The following is a 25,252-nucleotide window of genomic DNA, read 5'->3' as shown; positions in this document are numbered from 1 at the left end:
ATGATTACTTTAATCAGTGAGTGAACGTGTCAAATAACAGGACGGTTACTGTGATTAAGCGAGAAGTATTCGGCTGGTCATGTGATTCTAACATGGCAGCCCCCATGGCAGCCTCTTCATGTAGAATAAAACAGCTTTTATAAGGTTACTGATATGATTGGAGTCTTCATTTTAATGTGAGGGGTCATGATTTCCTACATGTATTGCAAAATTACAATTCATGTCTTTAGTAGTTACATTTTTTTTAATGAAGAAAAAAATTTCTGAGTGCACCTTTAAGTCATTTTTCACTATAAATATCCATTTTCACTTTCAAAATGTAAAAGTGAAAGTGGCGATTTATAGTGAAAAAGGACTTAAATATTTATCTGTTTCTCACCCACACATATATCGCTTCTGAAGATACGGATTTAACCACTGGACTCGCATGGATTACTGTTCAGATGTCTGGTCACCATTCACTTGCATCGTATGGAACAACAGAGCTGATATATTCTACTAAAAATCTTTGTTTGTGTAGAAACTTACCTGAATAGTAAAAATACAGTTTAATGACTTTTAAAGGTAACTCTAAAATGTTTTGTTACCGCCACAGTAAATCAAGAAAGCACATTATGTATGTTCAACTGGACCACACGTTGGGCAAGCATTCACATCTGTGGAAACATTTTCAAAAAACTGTCATGACTTTGGCATTTGTTTGTTCAAAACAAATCACACATTTATTCAAGCACAAATTGTAACAGAGACAGAGGAATTAACTGAGGGAGTGACCAAAACATTCCTGCTTGTTACGATTGGTGTTTACACATCCATTAAAAACCACTAGGCAGATGATTCAGATTGTTCTGGTGTTCTCCACAAAGCTCAAAGAAAACAAGTCCTTTTTAATGAAGTTTATGAGTCTTCTTTGTGCTTTTTGCAGATTCTAGTGTAAGTGACTTCATCTTAACACATCCAGTCTTCATGCCCTGCAGTCAGCTATGTGCGGCCCTCCAGCATCAATATCCTGACATTGCACCAACCACTCATAATCTGCCTTTATATTGCTTTTTTAGTCTTTCCTTTTTTTCCTCAGTTTGCTAATAGTGCTATTCAGTGTCTGTACTTCCTGTCAGAGAGCACAAAGCTCAATTGAAACAATAAATAAGCATGTTTGGACCAATATCATTCCTTAACTGGTGTCGCACTTATCAAGCGGAGCCATCAGAAGGCTCAGATCTGGAGAAGGCAGCGTACACTCTCAACACCAAACAGAAGATTGTGAAGCTGGTGGGTCACTGGGTGGCTCTGTATGGTCTGCTACTGAGGGACGACCCTGTAGCCTCAGAATTTCTGGAGGTTAGTGTAATCACAGTCTGTATAACTGAATAGTCATTAGGGATGCACAATATATTGACCAGTGTTATCACTCAAATAGAGCGCAACAATGTAAAATTCCCATTCATTTTTTCCATAGGGGAATAGATTTTTAACGGTAATCTTTAAAGACAGACCTACCGTGAGCTCCGAGGTTGTTAATTGTTGGTATATGCTTTTGATGAAGTCATCAGTCCACATTATGTAAAAAATTTTAAGCAGAATTTCTGATGAACTACACTACCCATGATCCTGTGGAGGAAAATCCACCAATCAGATTTTGCGGCAAACAAAGCACACCAAACGAGCCAAATTTGAATATTTTGAAATTAAATGAAATTATCAACAACTTAAAATCAATAGTTTTATATATTTACATAATTTTTTATTTGATTGTGCTATTCGCAATGCTTCATGGGATTGTAATTAATTCCCTCATTAAAGACGTTAAGTACACAGTCTTGTACCTTTGTCTTATCCAATCTTCAAATACTTGTTTGCTTAAAATCAAAGTTTGTAATCTTGCGATTCATCTCAGAGCTAGTTGATTTGGTTCATGGCTTAGAATGCTTCTATGAAGACTTTAAAGGAATGCCTACAGAAAAAATGTATGTGGAAAAACACTGTCATCATCTGTCTGATTAGGCCAGTGTCAGTTAACATTATACTCTTTCTCTATGCCAGGTTTCAAAAGAACAACAATAACATTATAATGTTTTAATGCCTTATTTCACTTCACTATGTAGAACTTTATTGTGAAGAACACTAAAAATCATATTGTTTTTTGGCCATGACATAAAAATAGATAGGTGCATCCTTAAAAGTTATAGTACTTCTCCAGTAGTATAAAAACAATTCTTCAGATGGTTCGATGTGAGGTTCTCTAACTCTAAAATGACAAATTCAAGTCCCTCGACTTACTGAACAAAGAGTAAACAAAACAAGTGACAAAAATCTCCATGTTTGTTATAGAAATTCAGAGAGGGGGTGATGGCTGACTCAAGACTCTCCAGCATACTTAGAGAACAGCTGAGGGACAGGAGAAAGACCAAAATGTAAGTAATACACTTGCCAATGTATATGTGTACACATACTGACCACACACATCTGCACACACAAACACATTCAGAGGGTTGTTTCCAACTTAATCACTCAAAAGCATCTTTAAGCTGCAAGCCCATTAATGCCATAACCATACACATATAACATCTTTCCTTGACCTGCTTTTATATTGTATGCACCTCTGTGATGTATGTCAGTGCACCTCCTACCTCCCATAATCCTACCTTTTTACTACTTTATTCACTCTCCTTTCAGAACTGAGAATGGATGCCACACTCTGACGAAGGTAAGATACACTTGGGGTTTTCTTTGTCTATGGGAAACTTGCAGAGATAAGAACAGACCAATAAATCCTCCTAACGGACTGTATGACACAGAAAGATAAACAAACTCACCAGTGGAAAAGTCAACAGTTCTCTGCCCAGAGTTACTTAAACAAGTTCGGAGAACAAAACAAAAGTAAATCCTGGTCAGATAGAGCCGTACAGTATATGGCACGCTATGAGCATTGAAATGAGTGCACATTAAAAGTGGGTCGTATAAAATCCAGTCAACCAGGGTGGTATGGGTGATAATTAAAAAGACATTGTTTCCATATAGTGCAACTTTAAAGGGATAGGTCACCCAAAAATGAAAATTCTCTCATCATATACTCACCCTTATGCCATCCCAGATGTGTATGACTTTCTTTTTTCTGCTGAACACAAACTGAGATTTTAGAAGAATATCTCAGCTCTATATGTCCATACAATGCAAGTGAATGATGGATTTAACCACTGGAGTGGTATGGATTGCTTTTATGCTGCCTTTATATGCTTTTTGGACCTTCAAAGTTCTGGCCACCATTCACTTGCATCGTATGGACCTAGAGATTGGATTTTTCTAAAATCTTTTTTTGTGTTCAGCAGAAGAAAGAAAGTCATGCACATCAGGGATGACATGAGGGTGAGTAAATGATGAGAGAATTTTCATTTTTGGGTGAACTATCCCTTTAATGCAGAACATACGTATCATGTCTGTTTAGGTTAGGAAGCATTTGAATGTCTTGTGAGAAAATGCATCCTAACTAGGGTCAATTCAGTGTGTTCATTTAGTGTGATTAATAATGCCCTCTGACCTGCATTCGATTCCAATTTTCATACCATCACAGCAATATCTTTTAAGCATCTTCATTTGGCGTCTTTTTTCAGCAAATATGCGTTTTAAATATGTGTTTAATTAAAAATGTTTTGCAATTAATTTAATGAAATATCACGTAACTAATTAAACATTTAATCATCTGACAACCCTAATCCTAAAGTATGATTTTTAGAATGGTCAAAATTAACATTAATGAATGCAATTTAAAACATAAATATGATTTAATACGTTATTGTTTAACGCCATTAATGCATTTATTAAATTTTGACATTATAACTCTCAGTCTAATTCTGTTTTGTGTGATTTCTAAAAACATTCTGTCATTCATATAAATGCAAAGACAATCAAGGACTTTGTGCAGGTCAGCGGCATAAGAAATGGCATCTGAAGTGTGGGAAAACTTGTTTTATTATTTAAGTTAATCATTGCAGGTTTGATTTCCGTGTTTGCGTGTTTTCGTCTTTTGTTTCTGTTGTAGCCTAGTTTGTGTGATTAAAGTGAGTAAAGAGCATTGTCGCATAAATTTACGATATGAGCATCATTCACACAAATTGCCAAACCTAATAATATTTATTATTTTTGGAACTGAATGTGTCAATGCGTTTACTACAAAAAATTATGTGATTAGTTGCATTTAAATATTTTAATCGATTGACAGCACTATAACGTTGTTATACACGTTGACCATTCTTCCTTGATTCTTGACTGTACCTAATCTTGTCTCTCATTCCTCACATTATTGGAATAAGAACAAGGAGCTGCAGCTATTTTCTCCCACAAAGAAAATTCATCATACCTGAAATCACTCTCCATTTATTTTTTACAGCAAAAATGTTTCCCAGAAATGAGATCTTTTGAAGCACCGCAAGCACTAATATCCAATATGGTCATCTGTTTGTTTCAGTTGAACCAAAAGTTTGATTGGTTTTCTGCTTACGAAGAGCCTGTGGGGAAATTAAAATCAATCAGAGCTCAAGACAAAGGTTTGTGTTTTTACCTCTGTGAAGAGTTTTAGTAACAAGACTTCGCACAAAGATATTAAGATAAAACAAGAACAACATTCCTGTGAAATAGCTCATATGAACTGTTTCAATGTCAAATCAAGTCTTGACTTTGTGGAATCCCTAATGACATTGGTATATTTAAGTTAGTCTACTTGTCTGTTTGCAGTCTTGTATGAGATCTTTAAACCGGATCATAAGGCTGTAACTGTAATGCTGCAAGTCGATGCCTCTGTAAAGGACATCTTGTCTACATTAGTGGATCCTGAGAGAAACTATGTGCTGATCAAGATGAATTCTTTAGGAGGTAAGCTATGAGACTCAGATGATTTCTATTCAGTGTTTCTGTCTCACATTGCAGTTTTTCTACTTTCTCATTTGTGATGTGCCTGTGTGTCAGAATGGTTGTAGTGAAATACTTGTCTTTAATTTTGGTTTGCTTTGAAACAGTTAAAGGAATAGTTAACAAAAAAAAAAATTCTGTCATCATTTACTCACCCTCTTGTCATTCCAATCCCAAATTATTACTTTCTTATGCGTAACATAAAAGGATATGTTTTATTAAATATCGCAGCCTATTATTTTATTTTTTTCCCAAAAAATGGCAGTGGACAGTAGCTTTCTTCAAAGATGAAAAAGGACCCAAAATTATCATAAAGTAGTTCCAGTTCCATAGGTGTGCTACAAGTTTTTTTCTGATTTGTTTCTCTCAGACAGGGTCCAGCTCAAGTTGGAAGCCACAGCAGTGTCTGCTTCTTTAGGAGTAAACGAGAGGCTTTTCCTCTGTTCTGCCAGCCAAGTGGAACAACTGGTGAGAGACTCTTTCATAATTCACATTGTTTCGTAATGCAAGATCCTCAATATTGCAAAGAGATCCTAGCCATACAAGTGAGCTGCAAGCAACATATATGTTGGTCTACATATGTACTCTAAAAAATTATCTGATTAGATTAAGACTAATACTTACCTTTTAAAATTGTTTATGCCAAATAAAATCTAGATGCACAAACAAAGAGTACCATGGTATTACCATGGTATCATGGTAATGCATTTGTATTCTTTGAAGAACCATAGAATAGCACAGTACCTAAATATGGTAATCAGTACCATGGTATGTCCATCTGATACTACCACTGTGCCATGATATTTAAGGTATTTAAGAAGGCAACAGTAAGATTGAATGAATAGAATTAAACATTTTCAAAACTGTAGTTTGACTTCTCAGGTGTATGTGTGTTTTGCCCCTGACAGACCCCCCTGAAGGAGCAGCTTGGTCCAGAGAAGAACACCATGGACACTCTAGAGCAGATGGGCTCCAAGGACATCGCCAGCCAGCTGACCAGCTACGACTGGGAGCTCTTCACGGCCATGCATGAGGTAACTGCCATACCAAAACATCAATGCTTATCTCACAATCTGAGTTTCATTAGACAATCAGTGGCGCCAGTAGTAGAAGGTAAATAAGGAATTAGGGAGAAACATCCCTGCTAAAAAAAAATTAAATAACTGCTTAAACCAAGTCTGGCTAAGCTGGTTTGGCTGGTAAGTTTTGATGGTTTTAGAGTTCTTTTGGGCACTTATCAGCTTGTCAGGCTGGGAGACCAGCTGGTTGATCAGCTAAACCAGTAAATACCAGTAAAACACCAAGACCAGCTAAACACCAGCTTGGTCAGGCTGGGAGACCAACTAAAACAACTTATACCAGCTAAGACCAGCAAACCACCTTAGGTTGGTTTAAGCTGTGTTTTGTTTGCTTTTTCATCTAGAATGAAACAGAAATGACTAAATACTAATTCTAAAGTGAAATAAGATAAATGTTTGTAAAGACTTTGGATTTGCTATTCGTTACTAATCACTCTGGATCTTAGTACTATTTTTGGTCTAATTAGAGCACTACAGAATCGACGTTTTTATAAAATCTCAATGCTCTATATATCAGCATGTACTCATCATTTAAATGGAAATTGTCTTGCACGTTCAGGGATAAATACGTCACAGGATGTGATCAGTGATGTGTGTGGTTTATCTGAGAATCATTTGCAATGTCAGATGAGTCAGTGAAATACTTACAGCCAGCTGTCTGACTCTCTCCGCTGGTTCACTTCTGCTCTTGGCAAACACTTAAACAAAATATCTGACACTTGCGTTGTCGCCAGTTCACAAATACATGAATGAGTGTTTATTAGATGAATGTAAGAAGTGGAGGCATGTGGCGTTTCAATGACTATTCATCATTGTGTAAGTTTAGAACATTCTAATAATTACAAAGTTCAACTGGAACAAGTAGGAAGCATACAAAAGCAGTTCTTATCTTGTAGAGTAGTGATGTAGGCTATTTTAAGTAGTAGTCTCTAGTATATATTCAAATATTTAGTTTTTATGAATATTTCAAAAAGCCACTTCTGAATCTGTTCTGTCCACCATAAAATAGAAATAATAATAATAATACTTTAATAGATAATAATAATAATAATAATAATAATAATAATAATAATACATAATGATGTAATAATGATAATATAATATTATTAATTTAATCTCCCAAGACCACGTTCACATGCGTGGACATTACATTTTGGCTTCACTGTAGGCTGTGTATAATTTCATTTCATTTAAACTGACTGATCTCAGTTCAGGAGACTTTAGGATGTCATTAAAGGGTTAAACTTTCGACACACCAAGTCATGTGACAAAACAACATGCCACCGATCTCAGCTAAATTTTCCTTGGGAGAAACAGCAACAAAACTACATCTGGTATTAAACCTCATTAAGTTTTTACATTAAAACCTGTTTGAGGCAAAAAAGTAGTCTCTTGGTTCATCCGAAATGCCATTTTAAAGATTTCATTGATTTATCACGAAATGGCACACTGTTAAACACAATGACCACGTACGTGGACTATAAACTAATTTTACTTAAAATATCCTATATTAACTATGCATTATCATATTGAGAATCAATGGACTCATCCAAAGGCTGGAAAATTTTGCTTTCAAAGGCTTTATATGGAGTTAGGATGAAAATAAGGTGGATTTCAAACTGTTCTGAGACCAGTACAGACAGCCAACACACTGGAGGTCAAGTCATTCCCTAATTAGGGAATATAATATGTCTGTTAAAAAAAAAAAAAAAAAAAAAAAAACTATAGCTTGGTATTATTTTTAATTTCACAACTTAGTCCCACTGTACACATATATGGACATAAATGTTTTTTTTGTGCATATTTCATAGGAGCTACTAGTTACAAATCTAAAATGGGAATGGAAAATGCACACAGCAGTCATGCTCGGGTCTCAGGAGGTTAATTTACTGAGCACCATTTATCAACTATCCTTTTAAGGATAGTTTCTAATGCTTTTACAAAAAAGGTAATTTATTATTATTATTATAATTGTATTATTATTTTAAAACCAAATTATTCTGTCTTGTTTACAAACAAGATAATTAGTAACTATGAAAGTGAAGATTGATTTTTATTTTCAATATAAATATAATTCTATCAGGAAGACTCACAGATGAGTGAAATTTAAGATGACATTTATTTGATGAATATAAAACAGAAATGTAATGTCTCTCTTTGGCATAAGCCAAACTCTGGCGGTCAGAAGAATTTGTACTCGGAACCGTCATATCCTGCCGGAGATAGGCAGGGGCGAGGAGCCTACCCCCGTGCAGGACGGGACTCAACTTGTGGTGGTGGAGGTTGCTGGGTTAGCACACTGAAACAGCAATGTGATAGATTGTGAGCAGACTTATAAAGCAATGGCTTACATGTGATTGCCTAGGAGTTACCTAGCTAATGATGTACAGCTGCTAGTCTTCCCGCTAGAACTATGCTGCGCTTACATTTATTTATATAATTTTATTATTAATATAAAATAAAGACCTATGGGGTTAAATATCCTCTAATAGAGCAAAATATTTATGATTTGTCATTTTAATTTAGCTGTAAGACAGATCATACTGAAATTATTTTTTGTCTTACAGGTGGAGCTGATCTACTATGTTTTCGGACGGGAAAAGTTCCCAGGTGCCACCACGGCTAACCTTGAGCGATTTGTCCGTCGCTTCAACGAGATGCAATACTGGGTGGTGACTGAACTGTGTCTCTGTGAGGACCTGGTCAAGAGAGCCATACTACTGAAGAAGTTCATCAAGATGGCCATTGTGTGAGTATACTCCAAATGGACAATAATCAATAAATGTTCGATACTCCCACAAGATCCAAGGCTGTTTCTATAATGGAGGCCATTCCACATCTGTCATAGTGATTGATAGTATTACATTCTAGTTTGAAAAACACAGCCGCTAGTTTCTTATTCAGTCATACCATCGCATGACTTGAGCTTGATAACATCAGCATATCCGTCTGACCTACTAAAAGTCATTCACATAATCCCTCATCAAACTTTGTTCACTTTGTGTTGCACAGCTCAACTTTACAGCTATGTGGACACTTGCTCAAGAAAATTTGTACATACTATCATACTTCATTTTAGAGAAACTGACTCACATGCAGAGAGATGCAGTGCACGTCCATTGTGACACTAGGTGAAACAGAAATATCCATACATGCTACCTGCTCACCTGTCTTATATACATGGTTTCTCTAATAATTCACAGGGAGATCAACACATTTGACTTGTTTTCTACAAGAAGGATAATTTTCATTTGTGGGTTTGGCTGAAGGGGATCTGATTTTATTTCTGTTCTATTTCAGTTTGAAAGAGCAGAAGAACTTGAACTCGTTTTTCGCTGTGATGTTTGGGCTCAGTAACAGTGCAGTTCAGAGACTAAATAAAACATGGGAGGTAAGGACAAGTAAGCAGTCAGTCCCTGCAAAGGCTCTGTATTATAACATACACTATTATATATAATATTTTAGCATCTGTTTTGCAAGTATGAAGGGTAGTAAGCGGTCTTTGGGTACAAGCTTTTTTGCTTGCTTTTAGTTCAGTTAATGTGAAATACATGCATTCACCTTCATTATTCAATAACATACTGTTAAATGTGAACAATTTCTTGGTTTTGGTTATTTTGAATATGACAAATCATGCAGAATAACTGAGACTGTGTTTTCTACTTTATGTTGATTAATAGAGGCTTCCAAACAAAACCAAAAGGATCTACTGTGCATATGAAAGATTAATGGTAAGAGCAAATGTTATATGTTCAGATTTTACAAGCAAATTTTACAAGGATTTAAGAAATTGCCTTTAATTTTATTAGGGTCTTATAGGCTCATATTATGTATTATAGAAAATTTTAAAGGAATATGCCGGGTTGCTTTTCTTTAAAAAAAAAGCAAAAATCGAGGTTACAGTGAGGCACTTCCAATTGAAGTGAATGAGGCCAATTTTAGGAGGGTTTAAAGGCGGAAATGTGAAGCTTATAATTTTATAAAAGCACTTACATTAATTATTCTGTTAAAACTCATGTATTATTTGAACTGTAAAGTTGTTTAAATCGTCATCTTTACAGTCATTTTAGGGTTTAAGGGTTTGTTGACATTACACCGTCATGGCAACGAAGTTGTAAAATTGGCTATAACTATACACAGAAAAGGTTAGTGCGATTTTATCACACTAAAATCCAGTTAATATGCATATTGTTTATGTCTTGTGGCTATACTATCGAAACAGTGTGTATTTTAATGTTTATGGATTGGCCCCATTCACTTCCATTGTAAGTGCCTCACTGTAACCCAGATTACAGAAAAGAGGGGCAAGTCAAAATTCATTTTTGTGGTAATCAATATTATGCCACAAATGCTGTCGATTGAGCTTAACTTGTATTGAACCCAGAATATTCCTTTAAGGACTTTGTTACTCATTTATAATAATATCTCTGTGTTGTAGGATCCATCCCGTAATCACAGAGCCTACCGGCTGACTGTAGCCAAACTCAGCCCTCCATATATTCCCTTCATGCCATTACTGCTTAAAGGTGCAGTTTGCTTAATTAACCATTATTTACGTGTTTTACTATCTACGTCATGAGCTATTCATTAGTTGACCTAATCTATCACTTGTTCATTTCTTTTTATAGATATGACATTTATCCATGAGGGAAACAAAAACTACACTAATAAATTGGTAAACTTTGAGAAAATGGTGAGCATGTTGGCTTGCTCCCTGTAAATTTGTTTTGGATAGAGTATTGTAATAAATTGACATGTTATTTAACTTAATACCAATTCAATTAACACTATACCTTTAGAAAAAGCATTTAGAATGTGTTTTTTCTTGCCCTATCTGCAGCGCATGATTGCCAGGACAGTGAAAACTGTTCGAGAGTGCCGAAGTCAACCTTACGGTAGGCTAATACTCCCCTTAGTGGTGTGGATCACAGGACGTCACAGTATTTATCTGTGTAGCATTCGATTTCCATGTTGCTCTTTCAATTTGAGCAAATAATCAGTCTGTTCCTTGTCTTTGTTGGCTGCTTTCTGCAAATAAGACATTTTTGGTGATTTTTTCTGGTTTTGCAGTGCCTTCATCGCCACAAAAAGGTTTGACAGAGCGAATGTTCTTGGATGCTCAAGCTATACGAATATCAACATGTATGTTGTCTTTTTCTACTTTCAGTTTGTGTACTGCACAGTCTGTCCTTGCTATGCACCATGACTTCTGCCTCTTATCTCTTGTAGATTCAGATCAGTCCCTGACCCTCCGCAGTGCCACCAATGTCAGACAGTACATTCAGAATCTCAAAGTGATTGACAATCAGAAGAGACTAACTCAGTTATCCAGAACCACAGAGCGCTGAGAAGCTGCCAGACTGCCTTTCCTCAACTTGTCTTGCTCCATATTGGAGAAAATATGTCATCCATTAATTTTCATGTGGCTGATGAAATCCATGATCACCCTATGTGTGGTTTATTGGTGTAACACTTTGTTAGTCAGTGCTTCATGGACTACACTTAGCCGAGCATTGGCTGGGAATTGAAAATTCTGACATGACAATTTCCTTTGATGCCTTATTAGAAATGTTCTGATTTAACTGCTGGTCTGTATCTGAAATACACACTACACCACAGGCAAAGAACTTCACTTTAGTGCTGCTGGCATTCACTGTTATTTATAAAATTTGCAATTGTATTCTGACCTGTGTGGAATGTGAGCTTGCACTGGAAAACAACAGTGTACAGATTATTTACGAGCTGCTGTATATACAAAGCCAAATACCACTAAGCTAAACCAGTTAAATACTATGACAATAGCACAATCAGTTTTGTAGACATATATATGTATGTGTGTGTATATATATATATATATATATATCTTATGCATTTTTATCGGTTTATTTTTTATAAATAAATTATTGAAAATGTGTGGTGCATGTTGTTGTTTGATGTAAAAATATGCAAATTACATAAATTGGGGTCCAAAAGTCTGAGTCTTTTAATACAAGATTCTCAGTCTTTGGTCACTTCTTAACGACCCCCGGCGACTTGGCATGAACTCCGAAAATTTGCACAAATCTGTATTGCTCACATGGTCAATGTCAGAAATTTGCTTACATTTGATTAGTGACCTAAAAATAGTGCAGTTTATTATTCTTTTCTTTCGTTATACATCTAACTTTGTCTTAATTTTGCCCAAATCCTAAAATGCTTTTCATTTCCAAATTTAAATGAATAAAACAAACAAACAAACAAACCAGAAAATCCCAGATTTTCAATGTGGACCCCTTTGTATGTATTTGATATAAACTTTGAAGTATCCAAAATTAATATCAAAACCTCAAACTGTGATGTATTCCCAAAATTTCTGTTGAAATACTTTTTTGTCCTAGCATAATTATGATAAATAATCACAGAGAGAAAATCAAATTTAATCAGAATTTGTAGAAAAAGATTTATTTTAAAATGCAAACTGTAAATACAAATAATTACTTGAACATCCCTCTGATTCTCCCCAATATGGGGCGATGAAATACAATGTCAAATCAGTATCAGCTGAAAATTAAAATAATCTCCTCACCAAACATATATTTACAAAACAAAATCAGGAATTTGGGGCAGTTTTTTTAAAAGTAAAAAAAAAAAAAAAAAATGAAGACAAACCCAGTGTTTCTTCCCGCTTGAATGCAAAAAAAAAAAAAAAAAAATTTTTACATTTGGAGGAATAAATATATCAAAATACTGAAGAAAATTACAAAGTATTCAAGTGATCTGCGAGTCAGTTTTTTGGTTTTGTGCCAATTCAAACAGCCAATGTAAAAGGAGTGTTGCGGTAAAACAGGTAAAAACTACAGTTAAACAGTAAAACTCATAAAACACTATAGCCAGTATCATTGGCAAGTGACTTTGCTGGTGACAAATTACTAGGCTTTTATGGGACAAAAATTGTTTACAACTGAAAATCTGCTTTTTTTGGCCCTTTGTGGCAAACAAATGTTGACAGCTAAATGTATATTTTGCCACATGATTGACTACAGTATTTCACCGGTTTCTTTTAAATTTTATTTTCTTTATTATCCTAACTTCTGGGCTAATTTCAACCCTTGAACTGGGTGTTGTCTTCAAATAATTCTTATTTCTGAGAATCTTACTAAAAGTATTAATATACACATGACAAAATATAAGTTGTAATGAACAGAAATAAAATTACAATATTGCACTTCCATACAGGTCCAACACAATCCACAGTTCCAGCTGCATTTCCTTTCTAAGTGGCTTGCTGAAACTTTCATGATAAATGATTGCAGTTGCATCCTGTCCGATTCGGCCACTTCAGCACCATGATGTACAGAGGCATTTCTACGTTTTGTATGTCAATCACTGTGGTTCTCCACAAGCATTTGGACAACAAACTCTCATATCTTCACATCCAGACACACACCTCTCCATAAGCACACATATGGTCACATACAAGCAGATTAACACACAGACGCACAAACATTATTGACAAAACAAAAACTATACAGGTCAACATTCAATCCCTGGATGAGAGTGCTGCCTTGGAAGAGGTTTGCTTTTAGTCCGTGAGTCTTTGTATTGTTGTATTAAAGATTAATTACTCACTTTCATGTCATTCCAAACCCATATTACTTTCTTTCCTTAAAACATGAAAAAAAGATATTTAGCAGAATGTACAAGCTGCTCTTTTAAACAAACTGAAAGTGGATGGGGACTCGGGACAGGCATGGTCACCGTTCACTTTCATTGTATGGAAAAAATGTTCCACGGAAGAAAGAAATTAATACGCGTTTGTGACCACATAACAGAATTTTGAATTATGGGTGAACTATCCCTTTAATATATGTATGTTTATGTATGCATATGTGTGTATAAAATAACTTGCATGTGCACTGACAAACGGACTTTGCGAAAATCTCATTCCAAGTCCACAGTGGTTCTCTGTTTGCCCATATAGGAAGAAATCGGCCCCCATTTTCTGACCCTTTCCACTCTTTGGCCAAAGAGTCTGTATTGAAGGCAAAGGCAAAGCAGAGCTCTGCTTCAAGGCATTTGCGAGGTTTCACAGGCTCAGTGTGGATCCAGTCATGTCCCAGATGACTTTTAAGGCACCGTTACCATTAGTTACAATGGACTTTGCAAGATAACAGGACATAAACAGTTGACAGTCAGTAGGGAAGAACAGTCGCCTTCCGTGAAGGATCCTGACTATGTTTCTGTGGAAATGTACGCTGCTTTTCCACAATATCACCCGAGACCGAAACCATTTGGCTTGTCTTATTTAGAAGATACAGAGGTGACTGAGCTGAAAATATCACATTCTAACAGACAACCCCTCTAAGGCCTCGACCCTGACAATGGGGCCCCAGTAACATCCCCTATGGTATAGTCTACTCTTTGGGCCCAGGGATGGGGGCCAACTCATATAAATGTTGTCCCAGGCCCAGTGAATTTAAGCAACGGCCCTGCATAGACTTTCCATAAAGAAATAAAAATAAAAAAAATATTTGAAATGTCTTAAAAAAACAAAACAAAAAAAACAACAGCAGGAAAATGGAGATGAGGGTCCATGGTGAGGTATCCAACTGACTTGTTCTCACTTTAAAAACACATCAAACAAACACACAAAACAAAAAACACCACCTGTATCAAAATATTTGATTCTTTGTGAAATATTGCAAAGACGTATTTTTGGTGTAAATGTATATGCATGACAAAATACCATGCTGAAAATGTAAAATGCTGCACTGCAGATTGTTAAACCATCTAAAACACTTAAAGCATATGAGCAGGTGCGGACTAAGACCAAAAAACTATGTAAATTGTTAAGAATGTTACAGTTATTAATAGTGCAGATGAGTGAGTATTGGGCAAAATCCATAGGAGAGACTCCATTTGTTGCTGTTTATCTCCTTTAGCCGGTTGCCAGGCAAGCAATCCTGAGTTTTGGTTAAGATTAACCCAAACTGTTTGTAAGTGGTAGACTATAAGTGGTGGTTAAAATTTGAAACCCACATCAAGGAAAACAATAAAATAAAATAAACACATATGTCAACATTCATTTGGCTTTGAGTCCTCATGGTCTCGTCATCTAGTGCAGTACAGTGAAGATCCAGTGATCTTTTATCCCTATTCCTTCTACTGCAGTTTAGTCTTTTTTAAAACAGCAAGTAACCTTCTCTTTGGATGGCCTCTGGTGAAGGAACATTCTTTGGCATGTGTTCTCTGAATGTTCTAGTAGTTTAGGCCTCAGATGTAGCCTGAGGTTTGAGCTGGGCTTTTTCCATGGCAGTGCCGTAGGGAGTTCTCTTGAAGAAGCCAAGCTACAAGATGCAAGAAGAGAAATTATAAAAAATTAGTTTATGATTAGTTAGCTCATCTGCTAATGTAGAATAAGAGTTTGTTTTCAATATGTTACAAGCTAGTCTGACAACAATAGATCATTTGTTTATGACTAATTAAAAAGTGGTCCAACAAGAAAGAATAAGAATTTGTGAAAGATATTTTACAAGCAAGTGCTACAATGAAGGACAGAATTTGCTTACAACTAATATGAAGGATAAGAACATGTTTACCGCTAGTTACATGCAAGTCCAACTACTAAGGGAAAAATGTGTTTACAATAAGTTAAAAGCTAGCCTGACTTAACAGGATAAGAAATTTGTTTAGGATAAGTTAAAAGCTAGCCCGACTACAAGGGATAATAATTTGTTTATGATACCTTACAAGTTAGTCAGACTATAAAGGACAATCATTTGTTTACATTAAGTTACAAGCTAGCCCGATGTTTAAGGATTTTCTTTATGATATGCTACAAGCTAGTCCGACTACAAAGGATAAAAGTTTGTTTACAAAACATTACAAGCTAGTCCCACTACAAAGGATAAGAATTTGTTTATGATAGGTTACAAACTAGTCCAATTAAAAATGTTAAGAATTGTTTATGATAAGTTACAAGCTAGCACGATTTAAAAGGACTTTAAGATATGCTATAAGCAAGTCCGACTACAAAGGATAAGACTTTTTTTACAATACATTACAAGCTAGTCTGACTAAAAATAAAAAAAAATTGTTTACAATAAGCTACAAGCTAGTCCCACTACAAAGGATAAGAATTGTTTATTATAGGTTACAAACTAGTCTGATTAAAAAAGGTTAACAAATGTTTTTATAAGTTACAAGCTAGCCCGATTTCAAAGGATTTTGTTTACGATATGCTGCAAGCTAGTCCGACTACAAAGGATAATAATTTGTTTACTACAAGTTACAAACTACAACTACAAAAGGATAAGTAATTTGTTTGACAAAGTAACAAGCTGGCCCAACTACAAAGGATAATAATTTGTTTACAATTAATTACAAGGTAGTCCAACTATCTAACTTATAAAACTCAACTAGAAATAAAATGCTAATAAAAATGGCTGCCATTACTCACTTTGTAGAGGACATAGATCAGCAGTGCGAGCAGCAGAAGGCCGGCTAGAATAGCCAAAATGATGATCCACAGAGGAACAGCATACGTACTGTCTGGCTTGTTCCAGACTACAGGAGTGACCATCTACAGAAGGGAGTTTAAAAATTCCATTCTCAGTGGATGATTTTAACTAGCAACCTAAAATCTAGTTAATCATATATATATATATATATATATATATATATATATATATATATATATATATATATATATATATATATATATATATATCTCAGAGATAATGGCTAGAAAGGGAGAAATGTATTGGATCAGATAAAAAAGGTAAAAATGAAACTGTATGAAGTTTACCTTTTTAGCACCACTAGGAGTCACCTTGGGCAAAATGGCATAAGGCATCTTTTCCACTTTGTAACTAGCAAGACACTCCAGAATTAAGTTTTTATATGGATTCTGTAGGGAAGCATAAAAAGACACATTTGGAAATAAGTGAAAGCTAATTTATTTTATATTGTCAACATATTTCTTTAACCATGTGAAAGAAACAGGCTGTGAAAAAATTGACAATGATTAATTTGTTCTTGGCTAAATATAATTGCTCATGTGACAGTCCCAGTCTTATTCAGCAGGAGGCAGTATTGCCTAACTAAACCACAAGGTTTGAGTTTGGCTTTGGTTCTCACAAAACCCCTCTGACATTCCAATCCTCTGAGCTTTTAGGATTGCCTGCTAATGTATTTTCAATGCACTCACTTATAAGCTTTGTATTGGCTAAAACTGCAGAGAGCATGTAAGGCGTCTCTCAAAAGAGTTCCTGTTTGGAGATGTCATCCGACTCTCTTAAAACCCCATTCACATCTTTAATAGACACACAATAGTTTGGCACACTTTGCATTAGAACTCAATATTAACAGTGGCATTTAATCAGTATAATTACGGGGCAGACTTTGAGAAGTCAGCGGTTTTATAAAGCTCTTATTTTGAGGTTGAACAGTTTGAAATTCAACTTTATAAAAGCTTGATCACCCCAGACCTAGCTTTGGCAATCATGTATAGCATTTTCTGTGTTATCAGTTAAAATGTAGTAACAAGATTATTACTGTCAGCAAAAACTAGTACAACAACGGAAACTTTCAGTTTAAAAAATAAAATAAAATAAACTATAAATGTACTCTACAATGCGAACAACAACAGAATTACTTGTTTTTGTATTTTCAATCAATTCTGGATAGTCTGATTTAATTAATTTCCCAGGCCTGACTTCTGACAATCAGTATATTCTGTCAGAATAACAGGATCATAATACTTGGCCAATTAGGCAGGATGGGGGCTTCTGATCGATATTTAAAATGACCAACCACAGTTTGTGGTTTGTAAATCTCTTTATATGCACCATTAACAAACAAACATACTGACTGAATAACTAACTAACCCAGTGTTAAAGGGTAGGTAAATCTGCATCTATTTATGCACCATTAACAAACAAACTAAGTAACTTACCAGGCTAACTAACACGATTAACTAACACGACGTTAAGGGGCAGGTAAATATGCATCTATTTATGCACCATTAACTAACTAATTTAAAAAAAACTAACTAACCTGACTTATCTGACTAACAAATTAACTAACTAACCCAACAAACTAACTATTACTACTATAAATGACTGACTAACTAGGTAAATCAGCATCCATGTATGCACCATTAACAAACTGAACTTGTCAGATTATGAATGACTGGCTTGACTGACTGACTAACTAACTAACTAGTCAGACTAATTAACTTACTAGTCAAACTAATTAACCCAACTATGAATGATTGACTAAGTAAATCTGCATCCATTTATGCACCATTAACAAACTAAACTTGTCAGACTATGAATGATTAAATGACGGACTAATTAACTAACCAACTAGTCTGACTAACTATCTAGTCTGACAAACTAACTAACTAACTAAAACCGAAATACAAATCAAATGGATGAAATTTTCTAAACCACAATGATCCCGTTTAGAGAGACAAGAGCTTTGGACAGATGGCACCAAAGTTTTCTGCAAGATTTCCGCTCACCTCCATGAATGTTTCAGCCCAGATCCGTGAGCGAACATGTAGTATGGCACTCGTCCCTCGCTCCAACAAGCCAACATTACACGTTAGAGTCCAGCAATCCACACTAGAGCAAGACTAAAACATCAGACAAAAAGAGGAAAAAGAAGCAGACAGTTAATAAAGATCAGTTTACAGAATCAAAATAATGAAAATAAAGCAATTCTCAGCTGTGCTTGAAATTTGACTTCTGCTATAAATCGTAAAGATACTTCGTAACAGCTGTTATTCAAATAAACAAATGACACAGAAATATAATGATGATGACATAAAACATATACTCTTTAAACAAACATAGATCATGTGAATTAAATGTAATTGCAGAAAGAAATAAAGGCAACATGAAAGCATGCCTGCTTGTCATTTGAATCCACCCATTGAGACAAACTCTCATTGAAAGCATTAATTAAAACCCAAGAATTATTATGAATGTGAAGATCCAGATGGAGAGATAGAACCATGAGGCAGATGTTAACGTCACAAGCCAACAGCTGAGGCAAACGGCCTTATGCTGGGGTCTTATGAATCGACTGCTTCAAATTAGCCGAAATTCACTGGTAGAGTCACAGGACTGTAAAATACTGGCTGCAGTTGTCTAAAGCCAAATTCCCGACCCACCAGCACAACAACATTTAGCTCCCTGGTTTTTACAAGCTGTACAATACCACATTAGTCATCAGGACCCTGTAAGCTGATGTTCACTACATTAGGGGGCTGAAGGAATAATCACAGAACATGCAAACACCTACAAAATAGATGGACCACCCCAAAACTGGTTTAAGGGGGTTTGTTTGTTTTCTTAGATCTTAGTTATTGGGAAAGAACTGGACTGTTTCCTCTGTGTCAGATTCAATGATGTCCCGAGGCACAAAGATACTAACCCACGAGTCTTGCAGTTTGACATTTTCTTTATGTTTATTATTATTATTATTATTATTATTATTATTATTATTATTATTATTATAGTAAACAAAAAAGAATAAGTTATTGAAAATGATAACAGACAATACAATTAAAAAATGAAAAGAAATTATGTTGATGAGAAAGTTTGAAGATGTGGTGGAGTATTTGAAGAAACTGATACTGAAAAGGTCAACCCAATTCAAAAGGATAAAATGTGTAGGCCTCTCTAAACCAGGACCTCTATTAATCATCTCACCCCAGCTGAGAGTTGCCAAGCATGGGTCTAAACCTCTAGCTGAGTCCCAGCCAGGCCCTAAGCAGGTCCTTCTCCCTAACCAAAACAAGAGCAAAAGGGAACAGGATGGAGAAAAACAGCCCTCTTGTAACGCATCATGATTTAAGGGATGACAAACGATGTGCAATTGAGCATAACAGGTGGTGACACAAAGCCCTCTGTCATTGGGGCAGGTACTGAGGGTGGATCCAATCTGGGCTGGGCTACACAATTGGCTGCTGTCTGAGAGAGGTGGTAGCTGGGCCAGTTAATGATGCAGAGAAGACCAGTGCAATTACTAGAAGGTAGAGCAAGGACACTTCAGCAGACCCAACACTTTGAGAATGAGTTTATTAATGTCGTATCACATAAACACACACATACGAAAGCGCAGAATCGCACACGCACCTAGACTGGCCAAGCAAAACATCCTTGATGGTCCAAATAGATCTTTGACCCTACATGACTTGACCTTTTGAGTTGCTACACCAGTGAATGATAACTCTTGTGAGTTCTGAGGTCATGAGAATTCTACATTTGATTTGTTAGTTGAATGTTTGTTACCCAACGTATGAGTCACCAGCAGTTCAAGAACATGGTGTCTCTTGACCAGGACTCAGATGGTCTGCAGTTTAAGGAATCATAGGCACATTCCCCTCTAAGAAACCTAATTTGGGCCGAAATCTAAGGCAGCTTGGCATTTAAAATTTCTGGAGAGGTTAATCCCATAATGCACTGCAACACAGATGGCGGAAAAATAATATTTTATTGAATAATGAAAAGTATTGATATATTACATCCATTGTTCGGTGTAATTAAAGGTTAGTCAATATTTGTGTGCCATGTAATTTTTCTGCTAATTAAGAGTATCAAATCATTAGCTTAGCAGCATGCTAAAATCACACTCTATTGGAAACAATAGAGTGCAACAGTCGGGTTCTGGAGACCAATACTTTGGCAACGTCACCGGCTACGTCACAGTCGGAAGTGGTGGCAAAAAAAACCTGGTGTCGCACTTGCTCGAATAGTAAAACAAACCTGTAGTTAGCTGACCAACAATCCTCAAAAGTTTAGCTGTTACACTTAAATTGTCTGGTTAAGCTAAATGAAATATCGTTGGATTCCATCAACAGAGCTGGCTGGACTAAGGAGATCATTTCCAACTCAATGTTTGCAGCAAATATTTTATTACAAGTATGTTATTAACTCATATTAACTTGTTTTATATTTCGTGTCTCATTGTAATGTTCTGTGTGCACTTGTTTCTCCTATCACCAAAAAAAATTCATTGTACTGTATACGTGAGGACACTTGGCATTAAAGCTCATTCTGAATCTTCTGAATCTGAACTCATATCATTAAAATAATAGTACAGCTAAGAATATTTCTGTTTTGATGGCTTTGTGTCAGACTTTCATTTAATCGACGATTATAACTAGCTGTGTTACTAGCAATAGTGTACCCAAACCTAGCTAGCTTTGAACCTGAAGGCTAATTTTATTCTATATTATCTTTTAGCGATATTTAAAGGAGCTAGCTAGTGCGAGCTGTTTAATCTGTGAAATCTAACATAACAGTTTGCCGGCTTTCTGCCAATACTTACTGCGCATGCGCTGCAAAGTTTATAAACAATGGGATTGGTCTATAGGGGAATAAATAACTTAGAAAATGTATAACCAGACCTACCGTCAGCTCCAAGGGTGTTAATCAATGGTATATGCTTATGTTAAAGCCATCAGTCTGCATTATTTCAACTTCCTAATATCAAATAAAAAAACTTATTTAATTCTGTAATTTCTAGAATTAAGCACTACACTACCCATGATCAGGAAGGGAAACAATGCACCAATCAAAGATTTGCGGTGATCAAAGTATGCAAAACGAGCTCTGCAGCAACTGCCCACTCCCATGATGCAATCGAGTCGGTCTCCCAGCAATCTGAAGTTTCTTATATATTTCAATATATCTGACATTTCTGTAATAAAGTATAATTATACTGTTATGTACTTATAATCATTAACTTTAAATCAATAGTTTTATTTTTTTTTACATTGTTTTTTTTTTAGATTATGTCATTCACAAAGCTTAAATGGGATTGTAGATTATTCCCTCATAAAAGACAGTTAGTACACAGCCTTTGTCTTTTTGTATGATTTTCAAAGGACTTTTGTGTTTCAAACTCTTTTATAGGGGATTTTATTAAATTCGTATGGAAAAAAATGTATGCCAAAAATACTTCTGGAATCAAGACGACTGAAAAAGTGGATTGGCACTGTTCCACTCTATTGTGAATAGAGTTTCCTGTGCATTTCTCAAAAGGAGTGCTATTTGTGTGGCACGTTCTAGCTATGTAGAGCATTTCAAATCAGTCACTTATGAGGTTCCATTTCAGTTAGGATCCTGCCTAACAAGTTGACAGCAAGGCAGCTCAATAGGTTTTGGAACAGAGCTAATGTTTCACTGACTTTGTGTATTTTTCATTTCTTTCATAACCTAAATTTTTTTCTTTTTTTTTACTTTGAAGGAATCTTACCAGATTAGTCAGTTGGGACAGCTCAACCTTGTGCGTTTCTCTCTTCTCGATGTGGTGTTCTTGTGCTGCGTCTCGTAAGGGAGGCTGCTCGGTGGATGACTGCTGGAGCTACAGAGAGAGAGAGAGAGAGAGAGAGAGAGAGAGAGAGAGAGAAAAGAAAAGGAGTAAGAGAAGAGAACAGAACATTTAGTGTAAACTCACCACACTTTTGGACATTTCTGACTCTGACATCACAGTTCAGTTTGTCCTGACGCCCACTGACTCAACACTGACGGTGAGTTCAAGAGTAGGGACGAGTCATGAGGTATTTCGTAACATATGTCAGAATTTTACTCAACTTCTCTGTTGTGTAGACCATAAACTGTTCAAAACCAAAAAACACAGAACAAAAAACTTAAACAACCACTTGAGGGAGGAATTGTGCACAATCCCAGATGTTACATCAGTTTTGCTTTACTGATCAAGAAGGCCTTCAAAAGAGCCACAGCAGTGCATCAGATGGTGCCAAACAACAGAGAGAAACAGACACAGAGAGAGAAAGAGAACAAGATTTTTTATTTATTTTGCCTTTTCCTCCCTTTTCTCAGCAAACTTTTGTTGAAAATAACTAATCTAAATTCTTTATTATCTGAGATGACTTACACAGTGCATTCAAGGTATACATTTTATCAGTTCCCTGATCAATTCCCAATTTCCAGGATTCCCTGGGAATTGAACCCATAACCGTGGCCTAGCTAGTCCCATGCTATATCACTTGAGCTTCATTTTTTATCTCTAAAGTTTTATTTTAATTTTTTTTAGCCATATCTTTCTCTCTCAATTACTTAGGTGTGTATTTTCTTGCGCAACTAGCATCAGCTAACAGGACTGCACAAATGACGACTGTTTTCAAAAAGGCTGGTTTCCAAGCTTGGCCAGCTAAATAGTCCACAAAACCCCTCTAAACCCAGCCAACTGACCAGCATGACCAGATTGAGAGACCAGCTAAGACCAGCCAACCAGTTTTGGCTGGTTTTGGCTGTTTTTTTAGCAGGGAGAAAAACAGAGAGAAGTCTTTCAGAGGGGTCTTTGAGAAGGGGCTCTGATTGATCTGATGGCTGTGTTTATATACAGCAGTGGGACATGGAGCATGAAGAGACACAGATTGAGATGAGAGAACAGCCTAAAGGGGATCAAAGACGGCCTTAATGTCCTTGGGTGGGGCTGCACAGGGACAGGGTGGACTCGAGATGAGGACATGCTTAGGAAATATGGTGGTTATGTGTGCGTATCATGTGCATATGTTTGGCATATGTATTTGTTAGTTTGTATAGGACAAACTGGGTGTGACTGAAAGCTGATGTCTCACAGGTTTAAAATTAGTTAGTGATCAACAGGCTCCGCCCCTTTAAGAGCTTCTGAAGTGTATTGACCGACATCTGTTCTTGACTGCATTTGTCTGTGCGTTAGCACACGTGAAAATGCATTTACAACATAAACGCTACAAAAGGGTGAATCAATAGAAAACCATCAAGACTATATCATGTTTATATTTCACCCAAAAATCAAATGAAAAAATAAGAAATTTAAAAAAATGAAAAACCCATTTTATGACCATTGTGTTTTGTATTGAGACATTATTTTTATGACAATTAAACACATTTTCCTCTCAAATTCTCCTTACTGTAATGTGTCTGTAATGTGTCTGCCCCAATGGGCATTAAATCTCTTAAACTCTCATCCTCCACAATGTTAATCAGCAGGCAGACTGTGGCTATCTGCTTTGTTACAGCAATCATGAAGCCACGTTCATGATTTGCGTCATGGCATGAAGGCGTCAGGGCATCAGCACCACTTTGAACTTCACATGAAAAGCGCTTGCAGATAAAAAAAGTCTCATTCTGTGTTTTGGTGATAGTTAAGACTTGGCGTGTTTCTGTGCTAATTAAACTGCACTTAGGCTAAAAAATACTGTCAAGTTCCATCTAGGCTTGTTTTACACAAGTAATAGCATTAAGAGCTCCTTTCCCCATCACTTTTTCATTGACGCGAATCACTGCTGTGTGTGTGTTGTGTACGTCAGTGTAATGACTCCGAACGAACACATTTAAAAGGTTCCTCCCTGCTCCGACCAGTGTTTATGCTGGTTTATGTCGATCACGATTTAGAGAAACTTTTTTAATAAATTGCATGCATTAATGCGTTCATTTTGACAGCTCTAATATACAGTATGTATATACATTAAAATAAAACTTTACAATTGAAATAAGCATCTCATTTTTTCACTTTGTAGTAAACAATGACATTTTTCATATTCTTGAATTTTGTGGAAAATGCACCAAACTGTCATGAAAATGTTACAATGCAAAAAATCTTAATGATCCTAAAAATTAGGTTTATTTTTTTATTGAGAATTATTATTATCTTTTGATTTTGGGTAAACTATGACCTGTACATGTTCTTGACAGGCTTTGTGGGATTCTACTGTAAACAGGTTTAAAAGAAAAGCTTGACAGATCAAAGTCGTGCACATAATCACAGAACACAACTCAGCTTTAATGACTTCTGCAGGTCGTACCCTGATAAAATCTCTGGCCTGTGGTTAACCCATGGCTACTTACCTTGAGGTTCAAGGGGTTGATTATGTTGTGGGTGGTGCAGTTAACGGGACCCTCAGTCGTGACCTCCAGTGGGTAAATGAACCTATTACTTTGAAGCCTCTTGGGGCATTTCAGCTGCAGTAGTGTGTGACTGATACGACTCGGCCCGTTGTTCACCAACTGAGAGACAAAGAGAGAGAGAGAAAGAGAGAGAGAGAGAGAAAGATGACTGCTGATTGTGTTATGTCACAATAAACCCTCTGTACCATCAAGGCCGCTGCTTTTTAATTTTCACAATTACATTGTACACCATCATGACCACACGATTAAGTTGTGCTACCAAAGTAACTTCACAGGTGTCCCAGTAATCTCTAGTAACCATAAATGACCTGATACTCTGTGCTATTTCAGGACCTCTGTTTTACTCTTTAACACATT

At 36.0% G+C, this 25,252-nt stretch overlaps 2 protein-coding genes across 3 annotated transcripts in view; one reads left to right on the top strand and one right to left on the bottom strand.

Moving 5' to 3' along the window:
* The window catches only part of rapgef3 (Rap guanine nucleotide exchange factor (GEF) 3), a 50,466-nt gene extending 38,647 nt beyond the window's left edge, over positions 1–11,819 (top strand). For both annotated transcript variants that reach the window (XM_051661708.1, XM_051661707.1), the window contains 16 exons: positions 926–1,004; positions 1,191–1,341; positions 2,332–2,414; positions 2,677–2,707; positions 4,466–4,544; positions 4,732–4,869; positions 5,276–5,373; positions 5,814–5,939; positions 8,552–8,733; positions 9,285–9,375; positions 9,665–9,715; positions 10,423–10,510; positions 10,613–10,677; positions 10,825–10,879; positions 11,055–11,126; positions 11,214–11,819. In XM_051661708.1, the coding sequence (XP_051517668.1) occupies positions 926–1,004; positions 1,191–1,341; positions 2,332–2,414; positions 2,677–2,707; positions 4,466–4,544; positions 4,732–4,869; positions 5,276–5,373; positions 5,814–5,939; positions 8,552–8,733; positions 9,285–9,375; positions 9,665–9,715; positions 10,423–10,510; positions 10,613–10,677; positions 10,825–10,879; positions 11,055–11,126; positions 11,214–11,332 (1,508 nt within the window). In that variant the 3' untranslated portion in view covers positions 11,333–11,819. The remainder of the gene's footprint in view (positions 1–925; positions 1,005–1,190; positions 1,342–2,331; positions 2,415–2,676; positions 2,708–4,465; positions 4,545–4,731; positions 4,870–5,275; positions 5,374–5,813; positions 5,940–8,551; positions 8,734–9,284; positions 9,376–9,664; positions 9,716–10,422; positions 10,511–10,612; positions 10,678–10,824; positions 10,880–11,054; positions 11,127–11,213) is intronic.
* Positions 11,820–12,409: 590 nt separating this feature from the next.
* Positions 12,410–25,252, bottom strand: part of LOC127419897 (integrin alpha-5-like) — a 77,106-nt gene continuing 64,263 nt past the window's right edge. Inside the window, exons 25-30 of the mRNA XM_051661706.1 lie at positions 24,836–24,994; positions 22,236–22,343; positions 18,490–18,603; positions 16,771–16,872; positions 16,423–16,545; positions 12,410–15,310 (exon numbers count right to left, since the gene is read on the bottom strand). Coding sequence (XP_051517666.1) covers positions 15,230–15,310; positions 16,423–16,545; positions 16,771–16,872; positions 18,490–18,603; positions 22,236–22,343; positions 24,836–24,994 — 687 coding nt within the window. The 3' untranslated portion in view covers positions 12,410–15,229. The remainder of the gene's footprint in view (positions 15,311–16,422; positions 16,546–16,770; positions 16,873–18,489; positions 18,604–22,235; positions 22,344–24,835; positions 24,995–25,252) is intronic.

This window comes from Myxocyprinus asiaticus, chromosome 29 (genome assembly GCF_019703515.2).
Source record: "Myxocyprinus asiaticus isolate MX2 ecotype Aquarium Trade chromosome 29, UBuf_Myxa_2, whole genome shotgun sequence".
Classification (NCBI taxonomy): domain Eukaryota; kingdom Metazoa; phylum Chordata; class Actinopteri; order Cypriniformes; family Catostomidae; genus Myxocyprinus; species Myxocyprinus asiaticus.
Note: the sequence above shows the minus strand (reverse complement) of the source record. Positions and strands in the feature narration are given on the sequence as shown.